The sequence below is a fragment of the Lynx rufus genome, unplaced genomic scaffold (assembly GCF_022079265.1).
Source record: "Lynx rufus isolate CCGP_SWC_20201006 ecotype Redwood Valley unplaced genomic scaffold, mLynRuf1.p SCAF_16, whole genome shotgun sequence".
NCBI classification, from domain to species: domain Eukaryota; kingdom Metazoa; phylum Chordata; class Mammalia; order Carnivora; family Felidae; genus Lynx; species Lynx rufus.
Genome location: NW_025814830.1, coordinates 9,238,349 through 9,261,206, shown reverse-complemented (window position 1 = coordinate 9,261,206; position 22,858 = coordinate 9,238,349). Strand labels below are relative to the sequence as shown.

The following is a 22,858-nucleotide window of genomic DNA, read 5'->3' as shown; positions in this document are numbered from 1 at the left end:
TGGGCAGGAGAGGAGGAGGGGCGACAGGTCACGAGCGCGGAGGACTTAAGTCATCTGCAGACTAGGAGCCTCGGAAAAGGGTCATGACCCCCAGGACCCTATCCCACCCCCACCCCCTCCTTCCTTCCTCCCCTGTCGCGCGGCCCCTTTAAGCCCAGAGCCGGCCGGTCCTCAGTGGCTGCGCGCCGGCGAGTGTGTGTGTGTATGTGTGTGTGTGCGTGCGTGCGCGCGTGTGTGTGTATGTGTGTGTGTGAGTGCGCGGGGAGGGGGCGGGCGCAGTGTCTCCATGGCGACGCGGCGGTGACGTCGCCGGCCGGGGGGCGTGGGCGTCCCGGCCCCGGAGTGCGATATTAACCCGGGAGGCGGCGGCGGGGAGGGGAGAGGCTCTGAGAGGCGAGGCCGGGTGAAGCGCCGAGGGCGGCCCGACGGGCGCGGGACGGGACGGGGCAGCGCGGGCGCCGGGAGCTGCGGCCCGGAGTCGGGGCGCCTAGCCCCGGGCCCCCCAGCATGAAGACCCCGGCGGACACAGGTGGGGGCGGGGGCAGCACGTGTGGGGGAGACTTGTTGCCCGGGGAAACCAGGCAGAGAAACTTTGGGGGGGGCTGAAGGGTTCCGGGGCAGCCGGAGTGATCCCCAGTTCTGGGGGGACCCCAAGCACTCGAGACCTGTTGCTTCTCGTGGCGCGAGCGAGGGGTGCTGCATGGGACCCCCAATTTCTGGGTCCGGGCGGAGTGGTGTGGGCGCTGCGAGTCCTGGTCCTCTCCCTACTGGACTCCGAGAGCTGGGTTCTCCCCCACTCCCGGGATCACGGGGGTGGCGGGGTCCCTCCCCGCCGCTCTGTCACGTTGCACTCTGGGGGCCGGGACGTGTGCGGGGCGTGGGGGGGGGCTGTCCACGGGGCCCGCTATTCCCGGTTCTGCGCTGCGCGGTCCGGCCCATGACCTTCACCGCGGCGCGTGCCCCGCACCGGCTTAGAGGGGATACGGGATGGTTTCTAGAAGGAGGGCGTGATTGGGGAGCCCAGGACTCGGGGTCCGGGCTGCGCCGCCCCTCCCCCGCCCGTCTCCGCCGGCTCCTCGCTCCCCCGCCCGCGCCGAGTCGCAAAGTTCCAAAGCGCAGCCCGAACGTTCGAAAAAGGAACTTTTTGTTTCCGACCTTAGAACGCGCGGCTTTAAGGTGGCTCCGGGGAGACCTGGGTACCCTCCTCCCGCGCGGCCGGGGCCCCGGGGTGGAGGAGGGTGGGGAAGGTGGGGGGGACGCGGAGGCTCCCCCTTCGCCCCCCCTCCCTCATCCAGCTCTTCTCTTTCAACCGGCCGTCTTTTCCCTCCGCCCCCCTCTTCCCCGCCAACTTGCTCCTCCTTAAGGGGCCAAGGTTCCCCTCCCCCCCCTGTCGGCGGGCGGGGGGCAGCGGGATTAACCCCCCTCCCACTCGGACTTTCCCCCCTCCCCTCCCCCGCCGCCCCCGGGCTCGCGCGGGCTGGACTTTGCGCCCGAGCGCGCTGGGGGGAGGGGTCCCAGCCGCCCCCTGCCCGTCTACCCCGTCGGAATCCGGCCCGGGGCGGGGACGGGGGAGGGGGAAGGGGGCCGGGCGCCGCTGTTCAAACTTGTTTCCTTCCCCCGGCGGCGGCCGCGGCTAGGGCTCCTGTGTGCGGGTGTGTGCCCCGACCGGCCCACCCACCCCGCCCCCCCGCTCGGCGGGTGGGGGCGGCTCTTAAAGGGCTCCGAGCCGGGCTCCGGCGCCTGGGGATTGGGGCCGAGGAGGGGGGCAGGGGGGTGGGGCAGGGGTGCGGAGTGCTGTAGGGTCAGTCACGTGCGTCCCACATACTCTCTGGCTCCCACAGGCTCCAGGGCTGCTGGGCCTTGGGGGCAGCAAGAGCCTCTTCTCGCCCGAGGAGGGGGCCTAGGCGCCCAGACAACCCCGCCTCGTCTTCCCTCCCTGCTACGGGCCTTTGCCTGGTGGGACCGGCTGGGCCGCTCCCCTAACCCTGTCTTGGGGCCGAGCCGCGTGTGGGTTCTCCGCCTGGGGGAAGGGGCGGGGGCCTGGAATGGCCTCCCGATCGGTCCATCGGTGCGTCTGTCCGTCTGCACGCCCCTCCATCCGATCCTCCATCCCGGCCCCTCTCCTCTCTGCCGCGGCTGTTTCCCACTTCCTGTTTTCTTCCCGGCTCTGGCGCCACCGAGGGCTGCCTGGAGTGTGGGGGAGGTGGCAGGGCCCCCCAGGAGGTCGGCGTGTTCTTCCTCTACCACCACCACTCCCTTCCGACCCCCATAGTCTCTTTAAAAAAAAGTTTGGCCAGTCATGTGAATTTGGGGGGTGCCCAGGAGTTATGCCCCCCACCCCCCAGGTTTCCAGTCTGTCTAGGAGAATCTCTACCCCATCTCTGTGGGACCCAGGTGTGCCTTCTGGGTCCCTGCCATCCCAGCCCTTCCTGTCTGTCTGCTGCTACCTCTCCACCCTGTCTCAAAGTGTCTTGAGCCCCTCTCTCAGTGTCAGCTGCTTGCTCCTTCTATCACTGTCCCCCATGCTCCAGAGGTCCTCTCCCCCAAGCTTTCTTGGTGCAGGCCCGGTGGTTCCCTGTTTAAGCACGTGGACCCATACACAACACACACTCACACATGCTCCCCTTGCCCGTGCCTGGCTCCTGGCTCCAAGGCCTGGGGAACAGAGCCCCATTGAGACACCCTGACGTCACCCCCGCTCTTCTTCTCCCCCCAAAGCCAGGAACAGGCCCTCATGTATGCCATGTCCGAAGAGGAAAGCCTGGTAGGGGTGGTCCTGGGAGTGGGGAAGTCCCTGCCTGGGTTGGGATCCAGGGTCCTAGCCCCAGAGGGAGCTTGGTCAGGGAAGGGGGGGTTAATAAGGCAGCCTGGGACAGCCCCCGGAATGCAGCTTGAGGCCTTTCCAGAGCCCCCCACCTCCCTTCCGAGTTCCCTTTGTGTTGCATGTAGTCTCTCTCACTCCTCTTCTGCAAAGTTTATTTTTAGCCTCCTGCTCCCCCGCTCCCAGGACTGTCGCTGCACACACGTTGCCTGGTTACCGGGACAAGGAGGCTGGGGCGGGTGGGCTGGAAAGGGTGGCTTTAATTTGGGGGGAGGGTGAAAGTCAGTACACCCCCAACCCCAGACTAGTGTCTCAGGGGCTTTGCCCCCCACCCCCCCTTTTGGGTCTGAGAACCAGATTGGAGCTTAGGTAGGAGAAGCACGGAGCTTGGTGCTCTGAGTGGGGGGTAGGAGCATTTTGGAGGAGGTAGAGGGTACATGGAGCTAGTGATTTGGTCACTTGGGTTCTCAAGGGCCTCTGGCCCCTGAAGAAGACCCTGGGACCTGCATTCTCCAGCAGGGTGAGGATAATGGGATGAACACCTGGATTCCTAAGAGAGGAATGGGGCTATGGATGCTGCGATCTAAGGGAGGCATTGTCAGGGGCTGTCACTTCTGAATGGAGCAGGGGCTGTTGTTGGTATAGGACTCTGGGTCTGTGACCAGCTGGAGGTCGTATCCTTGGAGCCCTGAGGGGCTTGTTTGAGGCTGGGATTTCTGAATGGGGCAGGGACTATGAGGGGAATGCTGGCCATCCCATTCTACCCAAGGCCAGGGCTCAGGAAGCTGGGTCGCTGTGGGGGATAGACTCAGCTCTGGATTTAGAAGAGGTGGTCCCTGTGGGAGTAGGAACTGCTGAACTCCTGTGTCCCCAAGGGGAAGTATCCCCTGTAGGATTCCAGACTGCAGTGGTGTCTTTGAGGGAGGCTCAGCATTGCCCTGGGCCTGGTTCGTACCTGCTCGAGCTGAGGCTTGAGCCGGGGCCAGGGGCCAGAGGCCAGAGGCTGACCAGTGCAGCCTGACTGTGACTTGGGACCCCGCCCATTTTAGTTGTCCACCTTGGCCTTCTCCCTCTGGTGGCACCAGGGCCCCTGCCCTGCCTCCCCCTCCTTCTCTTCTTCCCCTTCCCTCCTCCCACCCCTCCATTACCGGCTGCCTAGTGCTGAATTATTGATGGCCCCTGATTACCCGGGGGTTTGGGAAATGACAACAACCGCAGCCCCCCCCCCCATCGACCCCCCCCCCAGGCTGCCCACCCCCTCCAGGGACCAGCCAGCCCACCACCAACCTCTACCCAAGGTTAATGCTGGGGGCGGGTAGGCAGGTGGGCAGGGAAGAAGCTGAGGATGAGAAGGCGGAAGGGGGAACGGGCTGTAGCATTGCTTGTTCAATCTGCAGGCCTGGGCTGGGGCCTTCCAGCCAGGTTGGGTCCATGTGCCTGGGTCTGGGGAGGGCAGTGCAGCACAGAGGGTCTAGGGCTTGTTGGGGGGGGGGGGCAGACAGTCTGGGTTTCACTCTCCAGGGAAGACAGAAGCCTCTGTGTGTGCAAGCGCTGACCTCATCGTCAACCAGCCACCCCACCCCACTCCTCCTGGTCCTTTTAAGAAAAAAAAAAAAAAAAAAATCATCAGGTCCTGGGGTGGGAGTAGGGCTCTGATACGTTTTGGGAGGGAGACAGTGTTATGTTCCCAGGAGGGGACTGGAACTGTGGGGTGGGTTGGGGGAGGGGTATAACTGGCCCTGAATGGGAGTGTGGGGGTTGAGGGGGGGCTCGCCCCAACCCGCTGGCCACGTGTGCCCCTTCCTGCCCCTCCCCCACTGGCAGCCCTGCCCGCCGGCCTGGCTTGGTGCCTGGCCCCCTGGCACTGGCCCCGGGACCCGCCGCCGACGGTTTCCTGTTTCTCCCGGTGTCGCTGGAGCAGGCTCCAGCTTCCCTTCCCCCCGGCTCCCGTCTAGCCCCCTTACACACAGACACACACTGTCTCCCTCTAACCCAGGTCCTGACTTGGCGGAGGGGAGACGGATTTCCCCATGTTGAGGGTGGGGTAGGAGGGTGGACCCCGGGAGGGGACCTGGAGCCCTGGACTCTGTGTCCTGACCCGGGGCCACTCCCCTGCCTCCTGTCCTCAGGGTTTGCCTTCCCAGATTGGGCCTACAAGCCAGAGTCGTCCCCTGGCTCGAGGCAGATCCAGCTGTGGCACTTTATCCTGGAGCTGCTGCGGAAGGAGGAATACCAGGGTGTCATCGCCTGGCAGGGGGACTACGGGGAATTCGTCATCAAGGACCCTGACGAGGTGGCTCGGCTCTGGGGCGTCCGCAAGTGCAAGCCCCAGATGAATTATGACAAGCTGAGCCGGGCCCTGCGGTGAGGAAGGCAGAGACCCCCGAGCAGACATGGATAGCCCCGCTAGTTGGGGAACCCGTAACCCATGGGAATAGACTTTGGGTTTGATCCTTTGCCAAATCATAGCTGTGTGACCTTGGGCAAGTCTTAATCCTTCTCTGAGCCCATCTGTCGTGTAGAGGTGTCCTGCGGAGAGAATACAGTCCTGGGTGTGGCGTCTAGTTTGGCCCCAAGCCTGAGGGGAGAGCTAGTTTTCATTCCTTCCGGGCACTTGATTTCTCTTGTGTGGCCCAGGTTTCTTGGTCCCCCTTTGTGAGCAGCATGTAACGCATGTCAAGGAATGGGGTCTAGACTCTGGTCCCGTTGACTGATCATTCGATGGGTTTCTACATCCACAGCTATTATTACAACAAACGCATTCTGCACAAGACCAAGGGGAAACGGTTCACCTACAAGTTCAACTTCAACAAACTGGTGCTGGTTAATTACCCTTTCATCGATGTGGGGCTGGCTGGTGAGTAATGGGGCTGGTGGGCATGGGTTCAGAAGAAGCAGGGGGTCTGTGTGTATGTCCAGGCCGGGCCAAGGGCCTTGACACCACATCTCCCCTCTTCTGCCAGGGGGTGCGGTGCCCCAGAGCGCCCCACCAGTGCCATCGGGTGGCAGCCACTTCCGCTTCCCTCCCTCAACGCCCTCCGAGGTGCTGTCCCCCACCGAGGACCCCCGCTCACCACCGGCCTGCTCTTCATCCTCATCTTCCCTCTTCTCGGCTGTGGTGGCCCGACGCCTGGGTCGAGGCTCAGTCAGTGACTGTAGCGATGGCACGTCAGAGCTGGAAGAGCCACTGGGAGAGGACCCCCGGGCCCGACCGCCAGGCCCTCCAGAGCTGGGTGCCTTCCGCGGGCCCCCACTGGCACGCCTGCCCCATGACCCTGGCGTCTTCCGAGTCTACCCCCGGCCCCGGGGTGGCCCTGAGCCCCTGAGCCCCTTCCCTGTGTCGCCTCTGGCGGGGCCTGGCTCCCTACTGCCGCCTCAGCTCTCACCAGCTCTGCCCATGACGCCCACTCACCTGGCCTACACTCCCTCACCCACGCTGAGCCCTATGTACCCCAGTGGTGGTGGGGGCCCCAGTGGCTCAGGAGGAGGCTCCCACTTCTCCTTTAGCCCTGAGGACATGAAACGGTACCTGCAGGCCCACACCCAAAGCGTCTACAACTACCACCTCAGTCCCCGCGCCTTCCTGCACTACCCTGGGCTGGTGGTGCCCCAGCCCCAGCGCCCTGACAAGTGCCCGCTGCCGCCCATGGCACCGGAGACCCCACCGGTCCCCTCCTCAGCCTCGTCCTCCTCTTCCTCCTCCTCTTCCCCATTCAAGTTTAAGCTCCAGCCACCCCCGCTGGGACGCCGGCAGCGGGCAGCTGGGGAGAAGGCTCCAGCGGGTGCTGACAAGAGTGGTGGCATTGGCATTGGCGGCGGCTCAGGCGGGCTGGCGGAGGGGGCGGGGGCGCTGGCCCCACCGCCACCACCACCACAGATCAAGGTGGAGCCCATCTCGGAAGGCGAGTCTGAGGAAGTGGAGGTGACTGACATCAGCGATGAGGATGAGGAAGATGGGGAGGTGTTCAAGACCCCTCGTGCCCCACCTGCGCCCCCCAAGCCCGAGCCCGGCGAGACACCTGGGGCAGCCCAGTGCATGCCCCTCAAGCTGCGCTTTAAGCGGCGCTGGAGTGAAGACTGTCGCTTGGAGGGGGGTGGGGGCCCCACTGGGGGCTTGGAGGATGAGGGTGAGGACAAGAAGGTGCGGGGGGAGGGGCCTGGGGAGGCCGGGGGGCCCCTCACCCCAAGGCGAGTGAGCTCTGACCTCCAGCACGCTACAGCCCAGCTCTCTCTGGAGCATCGAGATTCCTGAGGGCTGTGGGCAGGGGGCCCTGTTCCCCCCACCTCCCATGCTTCTTTTGCTGCCTTAACCCCCCCCCCCCCCCAAGCCCCGGAGGTAAGGACAGCTCTCTGGTGTCTTCCCTGCCTCCTCCCCTTTCCTGCCCCATGTTTTGTATAAAACTTTTAATTTCTTTTTTTTAATGGTGAGGGTGGGTGGGTGTCCAGGGCTGGGGGCTTTCCCCTATCTGTGGGTTTCTAAGCTCCAGGCAAAGTGGTGGGGGGGGGTAGGGTGGGGGGAGTTGAGGGGGCCACCTCCATTCTGGGGAATTTATATTTGAACTGAGGCTCCAGCCTCAATGCCCAGGAACGTTTTTTATTACAATCGCTTAGGAAGTAAAAGCCTTGTCTCCCTCCCTGTTCTCTGCCTCCTGTCCCTGTCCCTCTCCACTCTCGTCCATCCTCAGTCCTGATCCTGCCTTCCCTGCCCCTCCAGGGGCCCTGAGTGCCTGGGTTTCTCATACCCCACAGGGTTGCAGCAGGGGAGGGAGGGACATTTTATGATGAACCAAAAATTCCATGTTGGGGGGGTGGGGGGCAGAGGAGGGGGAGGGGTGCCGCCCATAGGCCACAAATCTCTACAAGTGCCTGCTATCCCTCTCCCACTCCTCCCCCCTCATTCCAGCACTGGTCCAACCCCTTCACCCCCAGCTGCTCCTAGGACTAGCCCATAGGCAGGCGGGTGGGGGGGGGGTGGGAAGGGGGTGCCCTGAAACCAAACTGGAAGCCCCCTCTGCCTCCTAGCTGGGGCCCCTGGGGTGGGGGTCTGTGGTCAAGCCTTATTCTGTATTGGGGACAGTGGGTGGGGGGGGGAAGGGAAGTTGGGGGGCTGCTGGAGAATGTATTCAAAACAATAAAACTTTGGACCTTTGGATGTGGTGATCTGTCCTGGGTGTTGGGTACAACAACTAAAAGGTCACATACAGCCTTTGTTTGATTCTGAAAGACAGGAACCTAGATTGGCTCTCCAACGTATCTATGGCCAGAAGGTCTGACCCTATCTGAATGGGTCAAATCGAGGCCTGGAAAATGATCTGACCTCAGGGGCATATAACCCCCAGGACCTGATGATAAACGTCTCAGGCATACTCTTGCCCTCTGACAGCTCCCCTATTCTGTGGGGATCCACTTATCCTTGGAAGCGCTTTAGATTCCACCACCCTATTGTCCTTGCTTTTCTGATCACCTGAAACGCCTTTCCTTTCTGGTTCTGTGTATTCCCCTGCCGGTGTCCCCATGGCCTGGAAGGGGACTTTGGCAACAGGCCTGCAACAACTCTCGAAATGCAGACCTTGCAAGGTACCTCAGCGGTCTCTGTCAAAGCAAGGGAACATCCCCTGTCAGCGAGTTAAGGGACAGGCTTAATCCTGGTTGTTACTGATCGACGACGTGCTATGTACCAGGTACCTAATACCTAGTTAGCTGCAGTGCTTTATTTCTAACACCCAGCAATGTGGGGGCAAGCAGTTCAGTTAAATGACTTGCCCAAGGCCCTAACCCCAGCCAGGACTTTAAACGAGGTCTGTTTCTGAAGCCTGTGTTCTTTCAACAACTCCTTTTCCTCAGGCCAGGACAGTTGGATCCAGACAAAGGTTTCAATCATAGGATCTGAAAGGTGAGCTCCTAAAGCTAGAAGTTCAGGCTGGAGAGCTTGATTCAGGGATGAAAGAGCCAGGAGAAGGAATCCAATCTGCAAGGGTCCTTAGAGACTGCCCAACCCCTACAGTGCAGGTGAGGTGCCTGAGGCCCAGAGAGAGGAAGGAGTTTCCCCAAGGCCACACAGCTAAGAAATGAGGTGGGAATTGAGGGCTCAGGCCTGTTGGACTGGCTTCATGGAGAAACCCCACCCTGTGCAACTCTGAGGGGGAAGGAACTGGCAACTCTTATCTACTCAGGCTTCACCCTCATTTCCTGCCAGCCCGGGGTGGGTGGTCCCAGATGATGTCGATTGGCAGTGAAAAGAAGATCCAGGGCTGGGGTACTGGCAGGAAACCCAGGCTCCCTTGGCAGCCTGCGGGCAACTGCTCCCTCTCCTGGGTGATGTAAGTCACTCCCTGGGGTGGGGGCCACTGGGCTATTTCTGGAAGTTGGGATGAGGCATGTCTCCTGGCAACATAGATGCAACTGAGTTGCTGGTGGTGGTGGTGTGATGGAGAGAGGGGGGTGTTATCACTGCGGGGAGCGGGGGAAGGACCCAGACGAGTGTCTCAGTTCGATTTCAGTGCCTTCAGAACACCAGGTCCAATATGGATTAAGGAGTGCTCGGCTTTAGAACTGCTCTCTAGGTCAGACTTGTTGCCCCCATTTCTGACCTAGTGGGGTGTCACAGGTGGAATTTAGTTTTGTAAACTCCAGCAGCTCCGCCAGTCTTTAATGACCCACCCAAATCTAGAAATCTATTCAATTTCTGCAAGACCACACCCTCGATGTCTTCCACATCCCAGTAGAAAGCCCTTTGTCGATCTCACAATTTTTCATCAATTAATTCATCCTTCAGAGACTCTCTTCAAGCCTATAATCCCCAGACCCAGACCTCCCCCCCCCCCACCCCAGGCACCCGATTCTCCTTCCTGGTGCTTCTTAAACATTGCTCACCCCTTCGGGTCCCTCGGTCTGGAGTAGTTTCTTGGCATCCCACAGACCTTTTAAAGGCACCTCAAGTCCCCTGACTTCTCCACTGGTCCCAGTAAGACCCCTTCACTTCACAGACTCCCCTGGACACCTCCGGACACCACAGGCCCCTCATAGACACAGACAATCTGTCCTAGCACCCCTCAACAAACGTTCTCACCCCTGCAAACATCTTGTTAAAATTCCCTCAGACGGTCGCCCTCAGACTCCCACCGACCCCAATCCCCTCCTGTCGGTTGCCCACGCGCCGTCCACTGCGCATGTCCTATGAATTCTGGCAGTTAAGTAACCGCCGCCATCCCGCCCCGCTCCGCTGTCCTTTTGGGCCTTGTTGGTCCAGTGTAGGATTTCCCAGGCTTGGGGCTTGCTTGATTCAGATTTTTGCTTTTCATCTTTCGAGCTGCCGTCAGAGGGCAGCAACCACCATTTGGCTGAAAAACTACGACTCCCAGACTCTGAACTGTTCGTAATGCAGTTGCATTCATTGAAAAGGGAGCGGAAGTATGTCCGCGCTTTGCCTTCTGGTTAATGTAGTCCTAGAAGGCCTGAGCGATACTGTCTGCTCTGTGCCCGCTGAGAACTGCAGTTAGATCGAGTGTATGAAAGTTTCTTCAGGCTTTAGAAAGGGCAGGACAATTAGTATGAACACTGGCTCGGATTAAAGTGAAGGTCTACAGACTCCATTTCCCATTATTCTACGAGGCAGGAGGGCTGAAGATGATTTCATTCTAGTTCCAAGTATTTCCGGGACACACACACACACACACACACACACACACACACACACACACCTCACACGAACTCCGTTTCCCAGCGTCCTTTGGGGATAGAGTCCTCCCGGGTATTTATTAGTCGATAAATAGGGCGACATAGTCCGTGCACAAAACTTGAGGCTACTCCTAACAGTCGGCTTCCTTGATTCCTTGATTTGGGCCCTCCTGGATCCTGTAAACTTGGGAAGCGGGAGAACGCAAAAGGCTGAAAGAGGGTTCAAATCAGAAGTTCTTTTTTCACCTCTTTTAATTCTCCTCTCAGCCTCTTGGTGCAACCCACGTTGGTAGAAAAAGCTAGATTGTATCTGAAGGCTATTGTTCTGAGAGACCACTAGGAACTTTGTTTCCCAAGTCGTTTGCGGGGGATTTTTCCTCCCTGATTAGTGGAAACTTGGAATTTGGAATGTTTGGGCTCCCATTTTCCCGCAGCCCCTGATAGACTTCGTCACTTTCTTGGGACCTGGGGGAGGGGAAGGAGGCGTTGAACACTCTACAGTCTCCCGGGGGGATTGATGTCTTTCACCTTCGGCTCTCGCTTTCCCAAAAGTACCGGCTGGACTCCACTTCCCAGCAAGCCTCTGCAGTCTCATCTCACAAAGGGTCAGTATCCTGACTGGACTATTCCCCAGCATGCTTCGGGTTCCTCGTAGATCCCTCCCGCTCAGTCAAACGGGGAGGCCGCCTTGAACTTCATTTCCCAGAAGACACAAAGTTCACTGTAGCAACTACTCTGAAGCCTTGGTGTTGACTACATTTCCCGGTAGGGACTGCGGCATAGCGTAGGAGATGCAGAGGAACGCCGTACCTATTTTATTTCCCAGCCTATCTCCATAATTGCAGTGTCCACTTGGGGCTTAGGTAGTACCTGGGACTCCATTTCCCGGCGTGCTTTGGAAGTCGCGTTACACCTGCAATGCGGTGAGGGCGTGGCGACGACTCCATTTCCCGGCTTGCTTCACGGTCCGGTATCTGCGGATGCACCGGCGCAGACTCTATTTCCCACCGTGCACTTGGCACGGATCGGCATACACGGCCAATAGACTAAATAAGCGTCTGGACTCCATTTCCCGGCGTGCATCGGCCTACAAAGCTCACTGAAAGAGTGGCTGCGACTACATTTTTGAAGCACATTTAGGGCTCACAGTTGCTGCAATGGAGTGAGTGTGTGAGTGTGCGACTCTGACTCCGCTTCCCAATGTGCTTCAGAGTCCGCAGTCGACACAGTTGGCTGACTTATTGCCCAGGACTCTTTCCTGACGTGCAGCGCGGTCCGTCATCCCCCGCGGTGGGCTCTGAGGCCTTTGCAGACTCCATTTCCCGGCGTGCCTCGCGGCTCTCTGTGCGGACAGAGGGCGGCGACGGCGGCGCGTAGGGCAGGCGGACTGCATCTCCCAACGTGCCCCGCGGCGGGCGCTGGGCCGGAGCCGGAGCCCGAGCGGCGCGGCCTGGAAGAGGCCAGAGCCCGGGGGAGGCGGCGGCGGCGGCGGCGGGGGCAGCCCGGGCAGCCCGAGCCCCGTGGCCTGGGCCTGCGCTCGGCGCCATGAGCGGCGGCGGGCCTTCAGGAGGCGGCCCTGGGGGCTCGGGCCGGGCGCGGACCAGCTCGTTCGCGGAGCCAGGCGGCGGAGGCGGTGGTGGCGGCGGCGGCCCCGGGGGCTCGGCCTCCGGTCCGGGCGGCAGCGGCGGTGGGAAGGCGTCAGTCGGAGCCATGGGTGGGGGCGTGGGGGCCTCGAGCTCCGGGGGTGGCCCCAGCGGCAGCGGCGGAGGAGGCAGCGGCGGCCCCGGTGCGGGCACTAGCTTCCCGCCGCCCGGAGTGAAGCTGGGCCGTGAGTATTAGCGGCGTCCGTGGAGGGTGGAGATCAAGGTTCCCGAAGCCCTTCAAACGTCGATCAGCTTCTTCCATATGCCCAGATAGGAGGTCCAGCTCCCTGTGCTTCCAAAGATGGGATTTGAGCGCTCCCCTTCCCAGAGAAAGGGATTTGAGGGGTTACCATCAATTGGAGTTTAGGACTGGATATTAGGATTAGATTAGTGGTCCTCAAGGAAACAGGGGTCACAGGTCTCTGTTCTTCTAGTACTGAGATGTTGGGTCCCTGAGCCTTAAAAACAGGAATCTGATGTTGCCATCCATTAGACAACAGGATCTGGAGTCATCCTCGCCTGCAAATGGGGCTAAAGGGGTATTGTTCCCAAAAAGAAGATCACCGTCACCCCAAAAAGGGGATCGAATTTGCTCCCCTTTAGACGATGGAGGTTTGGAGTGAATATCACATAGGAATGGATTTGAGGTTACTGTGTCCCCGGAAGGATAGGGCCAGGGCTTCCCAAACTGGTACCCAGGCAGTCTTTCCTTTTAAAATGCAAGACCTGTTACCATCATTTGTCCATAACAGATAGAACTGTACCCCCAATGGTGGAAATTAATAGTTGGTGCTTCTTAGAAATGAGGACAGACTGGGAATCAGTATACCCTGCCAAACAAGTCCATAGGCACTGTTCTTCCAAAAACTTGGCTTGTGCCTGGCTGGTTCAGTTTGTAGAGTATGCGACTCTTGTTCTTGGTGTCATGGATTCGAGCCCCACGTTGGGGGTAGAATTTACTTAAAAACAAAACAGAACAAAAAAAAACTTGCTCGGTAAGTCTCCTTCCACAAAAAATGGAACAGTGTCAGGGAGGGTCACAGTTCCCCATTGAATATGGATCTAAGGTTCTACCCTTATCATTGTTCTGAGGTATGGTGTCATTAGCTCTGGAAGAATAGCCACATAGGATCATCTTCCTCCAAAAGAAGGTGTCAGTGCCCCTCAAAACAAATTTGGTTCATCAGTGACCCCTTTTCTTTGGGAAATTGATGAAAAGTTCACCAAAGAAAAGAGGTCACTATTCCCTAAGAATGCCACAAAACTTTGCTGCTGTTCAGAGAATGGAATTGGAACTTACAGCTTTCCTTCAAAGGACTGAGGCTGGGATGGCCCCTTGTTAATGGAGGCCAGGTTCATCAGTCTCACGACTTAGTACTTTCCATTGGGGACCACCCAAATACAGGAAGGGGTCTGGAACTCTGGACCACACAGATGAGGAGGCCAGGTCAGCGCCTTTTCTAACTCCAGAGTAGTTGGGGAAGGGCTTATTGTGAAAGTCATGACCTTGTCACTCATACCTGGAGGAGTCCTTTCTGCCACTAAAAAATAGTGGTGGTTATCAGCTCTAGCAAGGAGGACTTAGTGGTCACTGTCCCTCAAGCTGAGAGAAAGGCTAGTGCTTTCCTAAAGTAGAAGTGCCTCGGGGTCACTGCTCTGGTAAGTGGGAGAGGTTAGGTCAGGCTTTTCCCAGTCAGGAGTGGGGCCAGCAGGCAGGAAGCTCAGAGTGGATACAGTCATCATCTGAGAGTATGAGGATGCCCTCAGACCAAGCGGGACCAGTGATTTGCTGCTCACTAGAGGTAGAAATTCTGGGTTATCAATCCTTGAACAGCAAGAAGTTTAAGTGTCAGTGTCTTCCCACCCAGAGAAGCAGCAGGATTTAGGGTTCCCTGAAGGGAAGAGGAGAAAGGGCACCCAGAGGCATCCAGCAGCCACCTCTGCTCAAAGACAGAGAAGAGACAAAGGCCCCCAGTGAGCATCCTATAGAGATTCGCCTCCCTCCCCACAGCCCTGTGATTGGGTGGTGGCAAGAGGGGGAAGGTCAGTGGATGTGTGTCCCCTTTGTTCCCCAGGTGACAGCGGGAAGGTGACCACAGTGGTAGCGACTCTAGGCCAAGGCCCAGAGCGATCCCAGGAGGTGGCTTACACAGACATCAAAGTGATTGGCAATGGCTCGTTTGGGGTCGTGTACCAGGCACGGCTGGCTGAGACCAGGGAACTGGTGGCCATCAAGAAGGTTCTCCAGGACAAGAGGTTCAAGGTAGCTTGGGGCAAATGGGGACAAGGAGGTGTGACCAGGCATAATGGGTGAGAGCACCCTAGTGAGGGTGCTGGATTTGGGTTTTCACGGGATCTGAACATGAGCCAGAAGAGAAAGGAGTGGAAAAGTGTGTGGAAGATGGGAGTGTGGGTTCCAAGAGAGCCCAGAGCTGATGTTGGGCTTTTGCTCTGGGTGAAGTGCTTTGTTAGGCAAGTTGTTATTTGATTCACATGAAGGTTCTCTGAGGGTGGACACTGGTGTCTTATCCTCATTCTAAGACCGAGACCCAGATAAGAGAATTGACTTGACAGCAAGACTAGCCTCTGGCTTGTCTGATTCCGAAGCCTTCCACCTTACCCGCTAAGTTACGCTTCTGCCCAGAGGAGAAAGGAAGCTGGTAGAGGGTGATGAGTGTGTTTGTGAAGGTCGTGCTCTGACCCAGGTGCTTGGCAAGTGCAGGATGAAATCCAGACTGTACTCTGCTCACCAAACCATGTGCCTTGGTGTGGGCATCTGTCCCCCTGAGGACAGATGTGCCCTATAACCTAGTGGAGGTCCAGGGAACCAAAAGGAGATGGAAGAGGTAGAAGTCGAGGGACAGTTGGTGTTGCAAGGACTGGCATTTTGGAGCTTAGGCTGGCCTGGATATAAACGAACTGAGCCTAGGCTGGGAGCGAACCAGGTCAGGGACTGGGTCTTGGCAGTGAGAACCCTTGGGCAGGAGGAGCTCCAGGGTGTGGGCCAGAATTTGATTAGCATGGAGTCCCAGAAGTGCGAGGGATCTGAGGGTGGGAATTCTGAGGCCAGAACTCAGGGGAACAGAGAATAGGGAAGAGACTGAGGCTCTGGGAAGATGGAAGTCTGGAGTCTGGGACTTAAGATCCAAGTCAGGGTTCAAGGGCCCAGATGCCTCCAGGGGAGGCAATAGAGAGAAGTGGGGACCAGGGTGAACTGGGTGGCCAGTACTTGTCTGTTGGCACTCGGGCCTTGTGTGGCCATATCATCTGATTTTTCAAGACAAGCAGGAAAAGTGGATTCATACATGGAGACCCCTGATTTTCAGATGTTAGCAATGCATTGGGAATTTTTGAACAGTGGGCTGAAGAAAGCTGATCTGTAGGTTGGGTTTAGTCCATAGGCCTTCAGCTTGTGGGGGAGGGAAATGGGTAGTGGTAAGGAATTAGGGTCTGTGCTAGAGGGGCCCTGGAGCTGGGACGCAAGGAGTAGCCACCTGGCTCTGTTGGCAGGAGTAGAGGAGCAGGGCTGTGGTGAGGGGCGCCAGGGAGGGGAGGTGGGGAGAGTCGGCCGTTGTCTGAGGCACTTTCCTTTTGCTCCCAAGAACCGAGAGCTGCAGATTATGCGTAAGCTGGACCACTGCAATATTGTGAGGCTGAGATACTTTTTCTACTCCAGTGGAGAGAAGGTGAGGCCTTGCCCATGCGGGGGAGTCTTCCACCTTGACTCCACCCATGTTCCTGCCTGCCTTTCTCGTGACTGCCAGTCCTTCCCCCGTTATCCCCCACAAGCCTCCCCCTGCCCCCCCCCCCCCCGCTCTTTCCTCACAGTGCCTCACACCTCTCCTTTGCTCTCTGCAGAAAGACGAGCTTTATCTAAATCTGGTGCTGGAATACGTGCCCGAGACAGTGTACCGGGTGGCCCGCCATTTCACCAAGGCCAAGTTGACCATCCCTATCATCTATGTCAAGGTGGGCAGGCGGGCAGGCTGCTGGGACCCAGGCCTACAAAGCCAGGGGCTCTGGATCCTCCTGCCTTCTGTGGGTTCCTTCTTCCTCCCAACTTTATGTTGGTCTCTGCAGGCTGTGTGTTCCCTGCTCTTGACTCCATAACCACCATAGACAGAGCTTGCCAAATGCAGGGCAAGCCAACCTGAGGCCTGACCGAATCAGGGAGGCAGGCTGACTGGGGTCTGGGGAAGACTGCACGGTACCTGCTCGGGTCCACCCTGGGAGCCCAGTGGCACCAGTATTGTTGGTGGAGTTAGAATTGGGGTGGGGACCGAGAATGTGAAGGGAGAGATGCTGAAGTCAGAGTCCTGGCCTGCAAAGCCTTGGCAGAGGGGAGTGGGAAGGAGGCAGGGTTGGAGGAAGGTTGCTGTCCACAGAACCTGGGTTCATTCCCCAGGGCCTGGTGCTGTGCCCCGGGTGTTAGTCTCTTTCAGGAGGTGTTTGAATGAATGGGTGAATGAATGAATGAATGAATGAGCCTAGGGATGATGTGGAGAACAGAGGCTGGAGCAGCTTTCTTTTTTTTTTCTTTTTTTATTTTTTAATTACTATTTTTTTAATGTCTATGTATTTTTGAGAGAGAGACAGAGAGAGAGACAGAGTGTGAGCCAGGGAGGGGCAGAGAGAGAGGGAGACACAGAATCCAAAGTAGGCTCAGGCTCTGAGCTGTCAGCACAGAGCCTGGCGCGGGGCTTGAACCCACGAACTGTGAGATCACGACCTGAGCCGAAGTCAGACGCTTAACCGACTGAGCCACCCAGGCACCCCCGGAGCAGCCTTCTGCACTGGGAGGAGGTGGGTGGGTTCAGGTTGGCTGAAGATCCTCCTGCTAGCTTTAAGAACCCTGGGCCTCGGTGAGCTACAGAGCTCTATCAGGGGTTGGTGCTGGGGGACTGCGCCTCCCAGGAGGGGAGTCCTCTGGTTTGGTGAATCCCTACTGTGGCTGCCTGTGTGCTGAACCCAATGCAGTTCCAGAGGCCTAACTGACTGAGACCCAGGCTTTGTTCCTGAAGAGCTCTCAGTTTAGCGGAGTAGACAGCTGTCGTTACAAAGAACTATAAAACTACTAGCAACTGCCATAGTAGAAGGAACACAGGGAATTCTGGAAACAGGAGGCCCCCGGCCCTGCCTGCTTTGGGGGTGAGAAGGATCAAGGAAGGCTTCTGGGAGATCATTAGGTGCAGGGTGAGGAAGCGGCATCTCTAGCCAAGGGCAGTGGGAATGGAGGAGGGGGGCCCAGGAAGCCGGCCTGAGCAGTTGCTATGTGCTGGGCACTGGCCTGGGTCCTGGGGGACACAGCAGCGATGAACACACAAAGATCCCTGCTCTCTTGGCACTTACGTTCTAGCCAGTGGGAGGGAGAGTGGCAGGAAAATCCAGCTGGAGGGAGGCGAGCCCGTGGGTGGTTTTGACTGGCAGCTGAAGGAAGCCGAGCCCTTCCTATAGCCAGTGGTTTTGGAGCTGAGTGACTGGCTCCCGCAAGGCCTTCCTTGTGTGTGTGTGTGTGTGTGTGTGTGTGTGTGTGTGTGTGTGTGTGTGTGTGTTTATCAGGCTTTTGCTGAGATGTGTGACTGAGGCAGTATTCTCAAGGTGCGGGGCAGTGCCAGCCCTGAGGGGGTCTGTCGCAAATGCCCCATCCCGAACTTACTGAATCAGAAACTGGGAGGGGGCCCCAGAGGTCCCTGTTTTAACAAGCCCTCTAAGTGGGCCTGGTGCAGAGTAAGGTTTGAGGACCCAGGGGCAGTAGAAGAGTTTGTGAGTCAACTGGAGAGGTGCTTGGGAGGGCTCTTGAGGCCAAGAGGGTGGAGCACTAGCAAGTTCCGTGGGCAGCCCTGGGCCACAGTTGTGCTGTCCCTTGCCTGTCCCAGGTGTACATGTACCAGCTCTTCCGGAGCTTGGCTTACATCCACTCCCAGGGCGTGTGTCACCGCGACATCAAGCCCCAGAACCTGCTGGTGGACCCTGACACTGCTGTCCTCAAGCTCTGCGATTTTGGCAGGTGGGTCTGACCTGGGGTGCGCTGGGTGGCCGAAGGGGCGAGGAGGGACCCCAACCCTGGCCTTGCGTTTACTCCCACCCATCTCTTCCCACAGCGCAAAGCAGTTGGTCCGGGGGGAGCCCAACGTCTCCTACATCTGCTCTCGCTACTACCGGGCCCCGGAGCTGATCTTCGGAGCCACTGATTACACCTCGTCCATTGGTCAGACTTCCCGGAGGGTGGGGGTGGGCAACGGCAGTCATGGCAGTTTTTGAGTTCTTTCTGTGTGCTGTCTGCCAAGCTCGGCGATAAAAGCTTAACGTGTGTTCTTTCATCCAGTCCTCACAAACTTTGGAGGGCGATGCTGCCGTATGCTCGGTTCACAGATGAGCAGTCTGAGGCTGAGAGCGGGGAGGCCGCCTGCCTGCATTCGCACTGCTGGGGTTGGGCAGGGCTGGGCTTTGAAAGCTGACCTGACTCCAGAGTCCATGCGGGCTCTGGAGCCTCCCAGTCAGCCCTCTTTTCTCGCCTTGGGGGGGAGGGGCTGACAGTGACCTTGGGGGAATCAGTGGCTCTCTACCGCGAGGGTGTGACTTGCTCACAGGGCCTCGTGTCTTTCCCCATTGGTGGGGATGGCAGCACTACCTTCCAGGCAAGAGGCGGGGGCATGAAAGGGTTTGGAGAGAACATTCATCAGCAGTGTGGAGAAACTGAATGGTCCTTAGGTGTGAACTTGTGCCTTGGGGGTCAAGTACAGACCAGGGAGGGGGGCAAGACTCCCAGGTTGCAGCTGTTCCTGTGGGCAGGATAAAGGCTAGGCCTGGAAATTAAGGCTTTATCTTCCCGAGGCCCGAAGAACACAGATGCCTGTTCTAGGTATGTTGGGCCATCTGGAGGCCAGAGGTAGAGAAGGGGCTTACTGGGGTCACTGAGGGGAGAGAGGCAATTAAGGCTGGAAACACTTAGATTGGAGAGTGCGGCACAGTCAGTCAGACCTGGAGGTTCAACATCAGGCTCCGGCGTTCTAAACTGTAGGACCTTGAGCAGGGTGCTGCTTCTCAGGGCTGAGAAAATGGGCTCCTGGCACCCTCGGGGTGACTGTGGGGGGGATCGAAGCACTTGTGAGGAGATGGGTGGAGGAGCCCTGACCCTCCCCCATTCCCCCTTCAGATGTGTGGTCAGCTGGCTGCGTGCTGGCTGAGCTCCTCCTGGGCCAGCCCATCTTCCCCGGGGACAGTGGGGTAGACCAGCTGGTGGAGATCATCAAGGTGAGGGCACGGCACAGTGTGGGTGGGGGGGGGGTGGCTAAGGGAGAGGGGCTTTGGCTCAGACCCCTCCTTTTCTCTGCAGGTGCTGGGAACACCAACCCGGGAACAGATCCGAGAGATGAACCCCAACTACACGGAGTTCAAGTTTCCCCAGATTAAAGCTCACCCCTGGACAAAGGTGGGGAAGGGCTAGGGGCTCAGGCAGCATGGCTGAGGTCCCCTTTGGAGGCCAGCTGGCCTGGGGACCTGGCTATAGAGTCAGGGCTTGGGAGTGGGTTAGTAACTCATCCCATTTCCAATTTTATGGCATCTCCCATACTCGAGAAGGTGAGGATCGACGGTAAGTTCGACAGTGCCATTTTTCTGGTGGGGAAACAGGCTCCCAGCAGGGCCCGTCCAGTGATGGGACCTGGGGGAACTGCTCACCCGAAAGAAGGTGACTGCCCCTCAGTGGTGGTGCCTCAGTTAGAAAGTGGGTGTGCGGGACCCAGTCACGTTTGCTGCAGGCCCCGTAGCAGCACGATGCTGGCTAACCCAGTGCTGGGGCATTTCACCCTGGTGACTTCTGTCCCCTCCCCCTAAGGTGTTCAAATCTCGAACGCCGCCGGAGGCCATCGCGCTCTGCTCTAGCCTGCTGGAGTACACGCCGTCCTCAAGGCTGTCCCCTCTGGAAGCCTGCGCCCACAGCTTCTTTGATGAACTGCGATGTCACGGAACCCAGCTTCCCAACAACCGCCCGCTTCCCCCCCTCTTCAATTTCAGTCCTGGCGGTGAGGGCACAGCCTGGGATCTGGGGAACCGGAGGGGCAGGCAGAGAATGTGGAGGAGTGCTTGGTGTTACAGACAGGAGTGGGGCGCTGAGGGTGGGCTACAGGAAGGGCCTGGGGGCTCAGGAGATGCCTCCAAGACAGGAGACTTGACCCTGCCTAACCCATGCCCTGTGATCACCTGTGCGAGGCTCCCTCTGGTTTTTCACTTAAAGCATTCAGTGGCTACACCCTTGCCAAGAGCTGGGTCCCTACCTGGTGCCCTCTCCTAACCCTGACCCTGTCTCCCAGTGCCCTGCCTCCTGACTGGGCATGTCCATTCCTGTCCCTAGAACTCTCCATCCAACCATCTCTCAACGCCATTCTCATCCCTCCTCACTTGAGGTCCCCAGCGGGCACTGCCACCCTCACTCCATCCTCACAAGGTAAGTCAGGGGCCATCTGTGGCAGATGAAAGCCTTTCTCAGCCTGGGAGGCGGGCCTGTTCCCACAGCCCTAGAGTTTCCTGCACATGTGTGGAAGCTGTTGACACTTTGATCGTATACGCCTTGATGGTCACCTTTGTAGGCTATTATCATCTATATCTGTGTTTAAGTGCTAACTGGAAAGCCAAAGGCAAACGTTTGGCATGCACACACAAACAAAAAGTTAAATTTGTCCACGTTTAAAAATTGAGGCCACTGCATGTACAAATTCAGATTTCCTGTCTCTCTTGGGGAAGAAAATCTGACTGGGCAGTGCGGGCCTACCTTTCCTCGGGGTGGTGCTGTCAGCGGGGCCAAGTTCCAGCTGCCCTCTTTTATGTGGGGCCTGGCTCTCTGGAGTCCGTCCATGACCAGCCTGGCCCTTTGGCATTTGAGCATGCAACCCTGGACCCAAAGTGGCAGCTGTCTGTTTCCGATGTAGCATCCCCCACCGAGTTCCTGCTCTTGGAGGGATGGAGGTCTGCAAGGCAAAGGGTAACTGTCTGCTTCTTCCTCCCCCTCAGCTTTAAGTGAGGCTCAGACCGGCTCGGAATGGCAGTCGACCGACGCCACAGCTCCCCTCACTAACTCTTCCTGAGGGCCCCACCAACTACCCTTCCATCTGGGAGCCTCCAGTGGGGCTGGGAAGGGGGACCATAGCCCATCAAGCTCCTGACCTGGCTGGGCCCCTAGACTAGAGGGCAGAGGTAAATGAGTCCCTGTCCCTACCTCCAGTCCCTCCCTCACCAGCCTCACCCTATGGTGGGCTTTTTAAGAGGATTTTAACTGGTTGTGGGGAGGGAAGAGAAGGAAGGACAGGGGGTTGGAGGCATGAGGACCTCCTGCCCCCTCGGCCCCCTCCCCTCCTCCCAGGCCTACACTCCTCCAACCCCCTTCCCCTCCTGTGTCCCTTGTAAATAGAACCAGACCATCCCGTCTACTCCTCCTCCCTTCCCTGCTCCTCCTTCCCCCTCGGGTGTAAATAGATTGTTATAATTTTTTTCTTAAAGAAAACGTCGATTCACACCGTCCAACCTGGCCCGTCCCCCTTCTACAGCTGTCCCCCCTCCTGTCCTCTGCCCCTAAGGTCTCCTCCCTCCTCTCCCAACCCTGGAGGGCTGGGGGTGGGTGGGTGGGGGAGCTCCTGATGTCTTAGTTTCCACAGTAAGGTTTGCCTGTGTACAGACCTCCGTTCAATAAATTATTGGCATGAAAACCTGCTTCCTGTCTGGCTGCCTTGTTTCCACAGAGGTGAGGGTGATGCCTGAGGGGCTGTTCTGGGACAGGACCTCTCAGGCAGGGGAAAGGGGCTGAGTGAACCCACCAGGCTGGGCTGTTGGAGGCTTGAGTCCCGGCCCTGCCTCACAGGCCCAGCTTTCCTGTGCCTCAGCTCCCCTCTGCACATGTGACAAACTGAGTCTGGCTTATCCACTGCAGAGGCCTGGTGGGAGCCTGCCTCATGGACCCAGCACTGATCTGGAGGGAAGCAGGCACTGTCATCCCCAGGCGACAGTTGAGAGAATGGGATCAGAGGTCAAGGCCACAGAGTGGAAGTGGCGGAGTCGAGACTTTGAACAAATGGCTCTATGTCTCATAGCCTAAGCTACATGCTGTTTCACAGGGACACTGAATGATGAGGGGTCATTCAGGCCAAAACAGCCTAGATGTAGACCCTTAGTGGGCACAGACGGGCAGAGTAGCTGTCCTCAAGCCCTAACAGATCTCCAAGCTTTCGTTTCTGTTTTAAAGAGGGCACATAGCCGGCCCATACCTAGGGATGCTGGGAAGCGACAAGCCTGGGAAGGTTGGCACAGAGAACTTGGTTTCTTTCCCTCCTCCCCTTCCATGAAAACATGGTGGGGCCACGGGCAGAGGGAAATGGCCACTCCTCCATGTGGTGCCAATGATATGTGAGGGCAGGAGGCCTCAAAAGTGGAAGGAGGAGCAACTGATACGTCCTCCACTGGACTTCACTTGTGAAGAAAAAAGGAAGTTTTTTTTCTTGGTTACTGTGTAATCTCTACGCCCACCGGGGAGCTTGAACTTACGACCCTGAGATCAAGAGTTGCGTGCTCTACCGACTGAGCCCCAAAAGGGAAGGGGTTTTGAACATGTCCCAAAGAGTTCAGGGACTGTTCCTGTGGCATCTGAACTCTCCAGTTTATTTGGGCCAGCCCCATGGGCACCTGTAAACTATTCAGAACAATCCTTGGCCTTTCCTGCTCAAGACCC

The 22,858-nt window shown here is 58.1% G+C and overlaps 2 protein-coding genes across 2 annotated transcripts; both read left to right on the top strand.

Annotated features, from left to right (window-relative positions):
• Nucleotides 1–401: 401 nt before the first annotated feature.
• Nucleotides 402–7,890, top strand: ERF (ETS2 repressor factor). Its single transcript, XM_047077980.1, has 4 exons — nt 402–529; nt 4,951–5,185; nt 5,563–5,678; nt 5,785–7,890. Exons 1-4 carry the CDS (start codon nt 508–510, stop codon nt 7,071–7,073), a joined length of 1,662 nt encoding a protein of 553 aa, XP_046933936.1. The 5' UTR covers nt 402–507; the 3' UTR covers nt 7,074–7,890.
• Nucleotides 7,891–11,994: 4,104 nt separating this feature from the next.
• On the top strand, nt 11,995–21,846 carry GSK3A (glycogen synthase kinase 3 alpha). The gene is made up of 11 exons (XM_047077979.1): nt 11,995–12,326; nt 14,217–14,404; nt 15,744–15,827; nt 16,000–16,110; nt 18,018–18,148; nt 18,243–18,349; nt 19,298–19,395; nt 19,478–19,573; nt 19,979–20,165; nt 20,495–20,587; nt 21,151–21,846. The coding sequence occupies exons 1-11, from the start codon at nt 12,044–12,046 to the stop codon at nt 21,222–21,224; spliced, it is 1,452 nt and encodes a 483-aa protein (XP_046933935.1). The 5' UTR covers nt 11,995–12,043; the 3' UTR covers nt 21,225–21,846.
• Nucleotides 21,847–22,858: the final 1,012 nt, after the last annotated feature.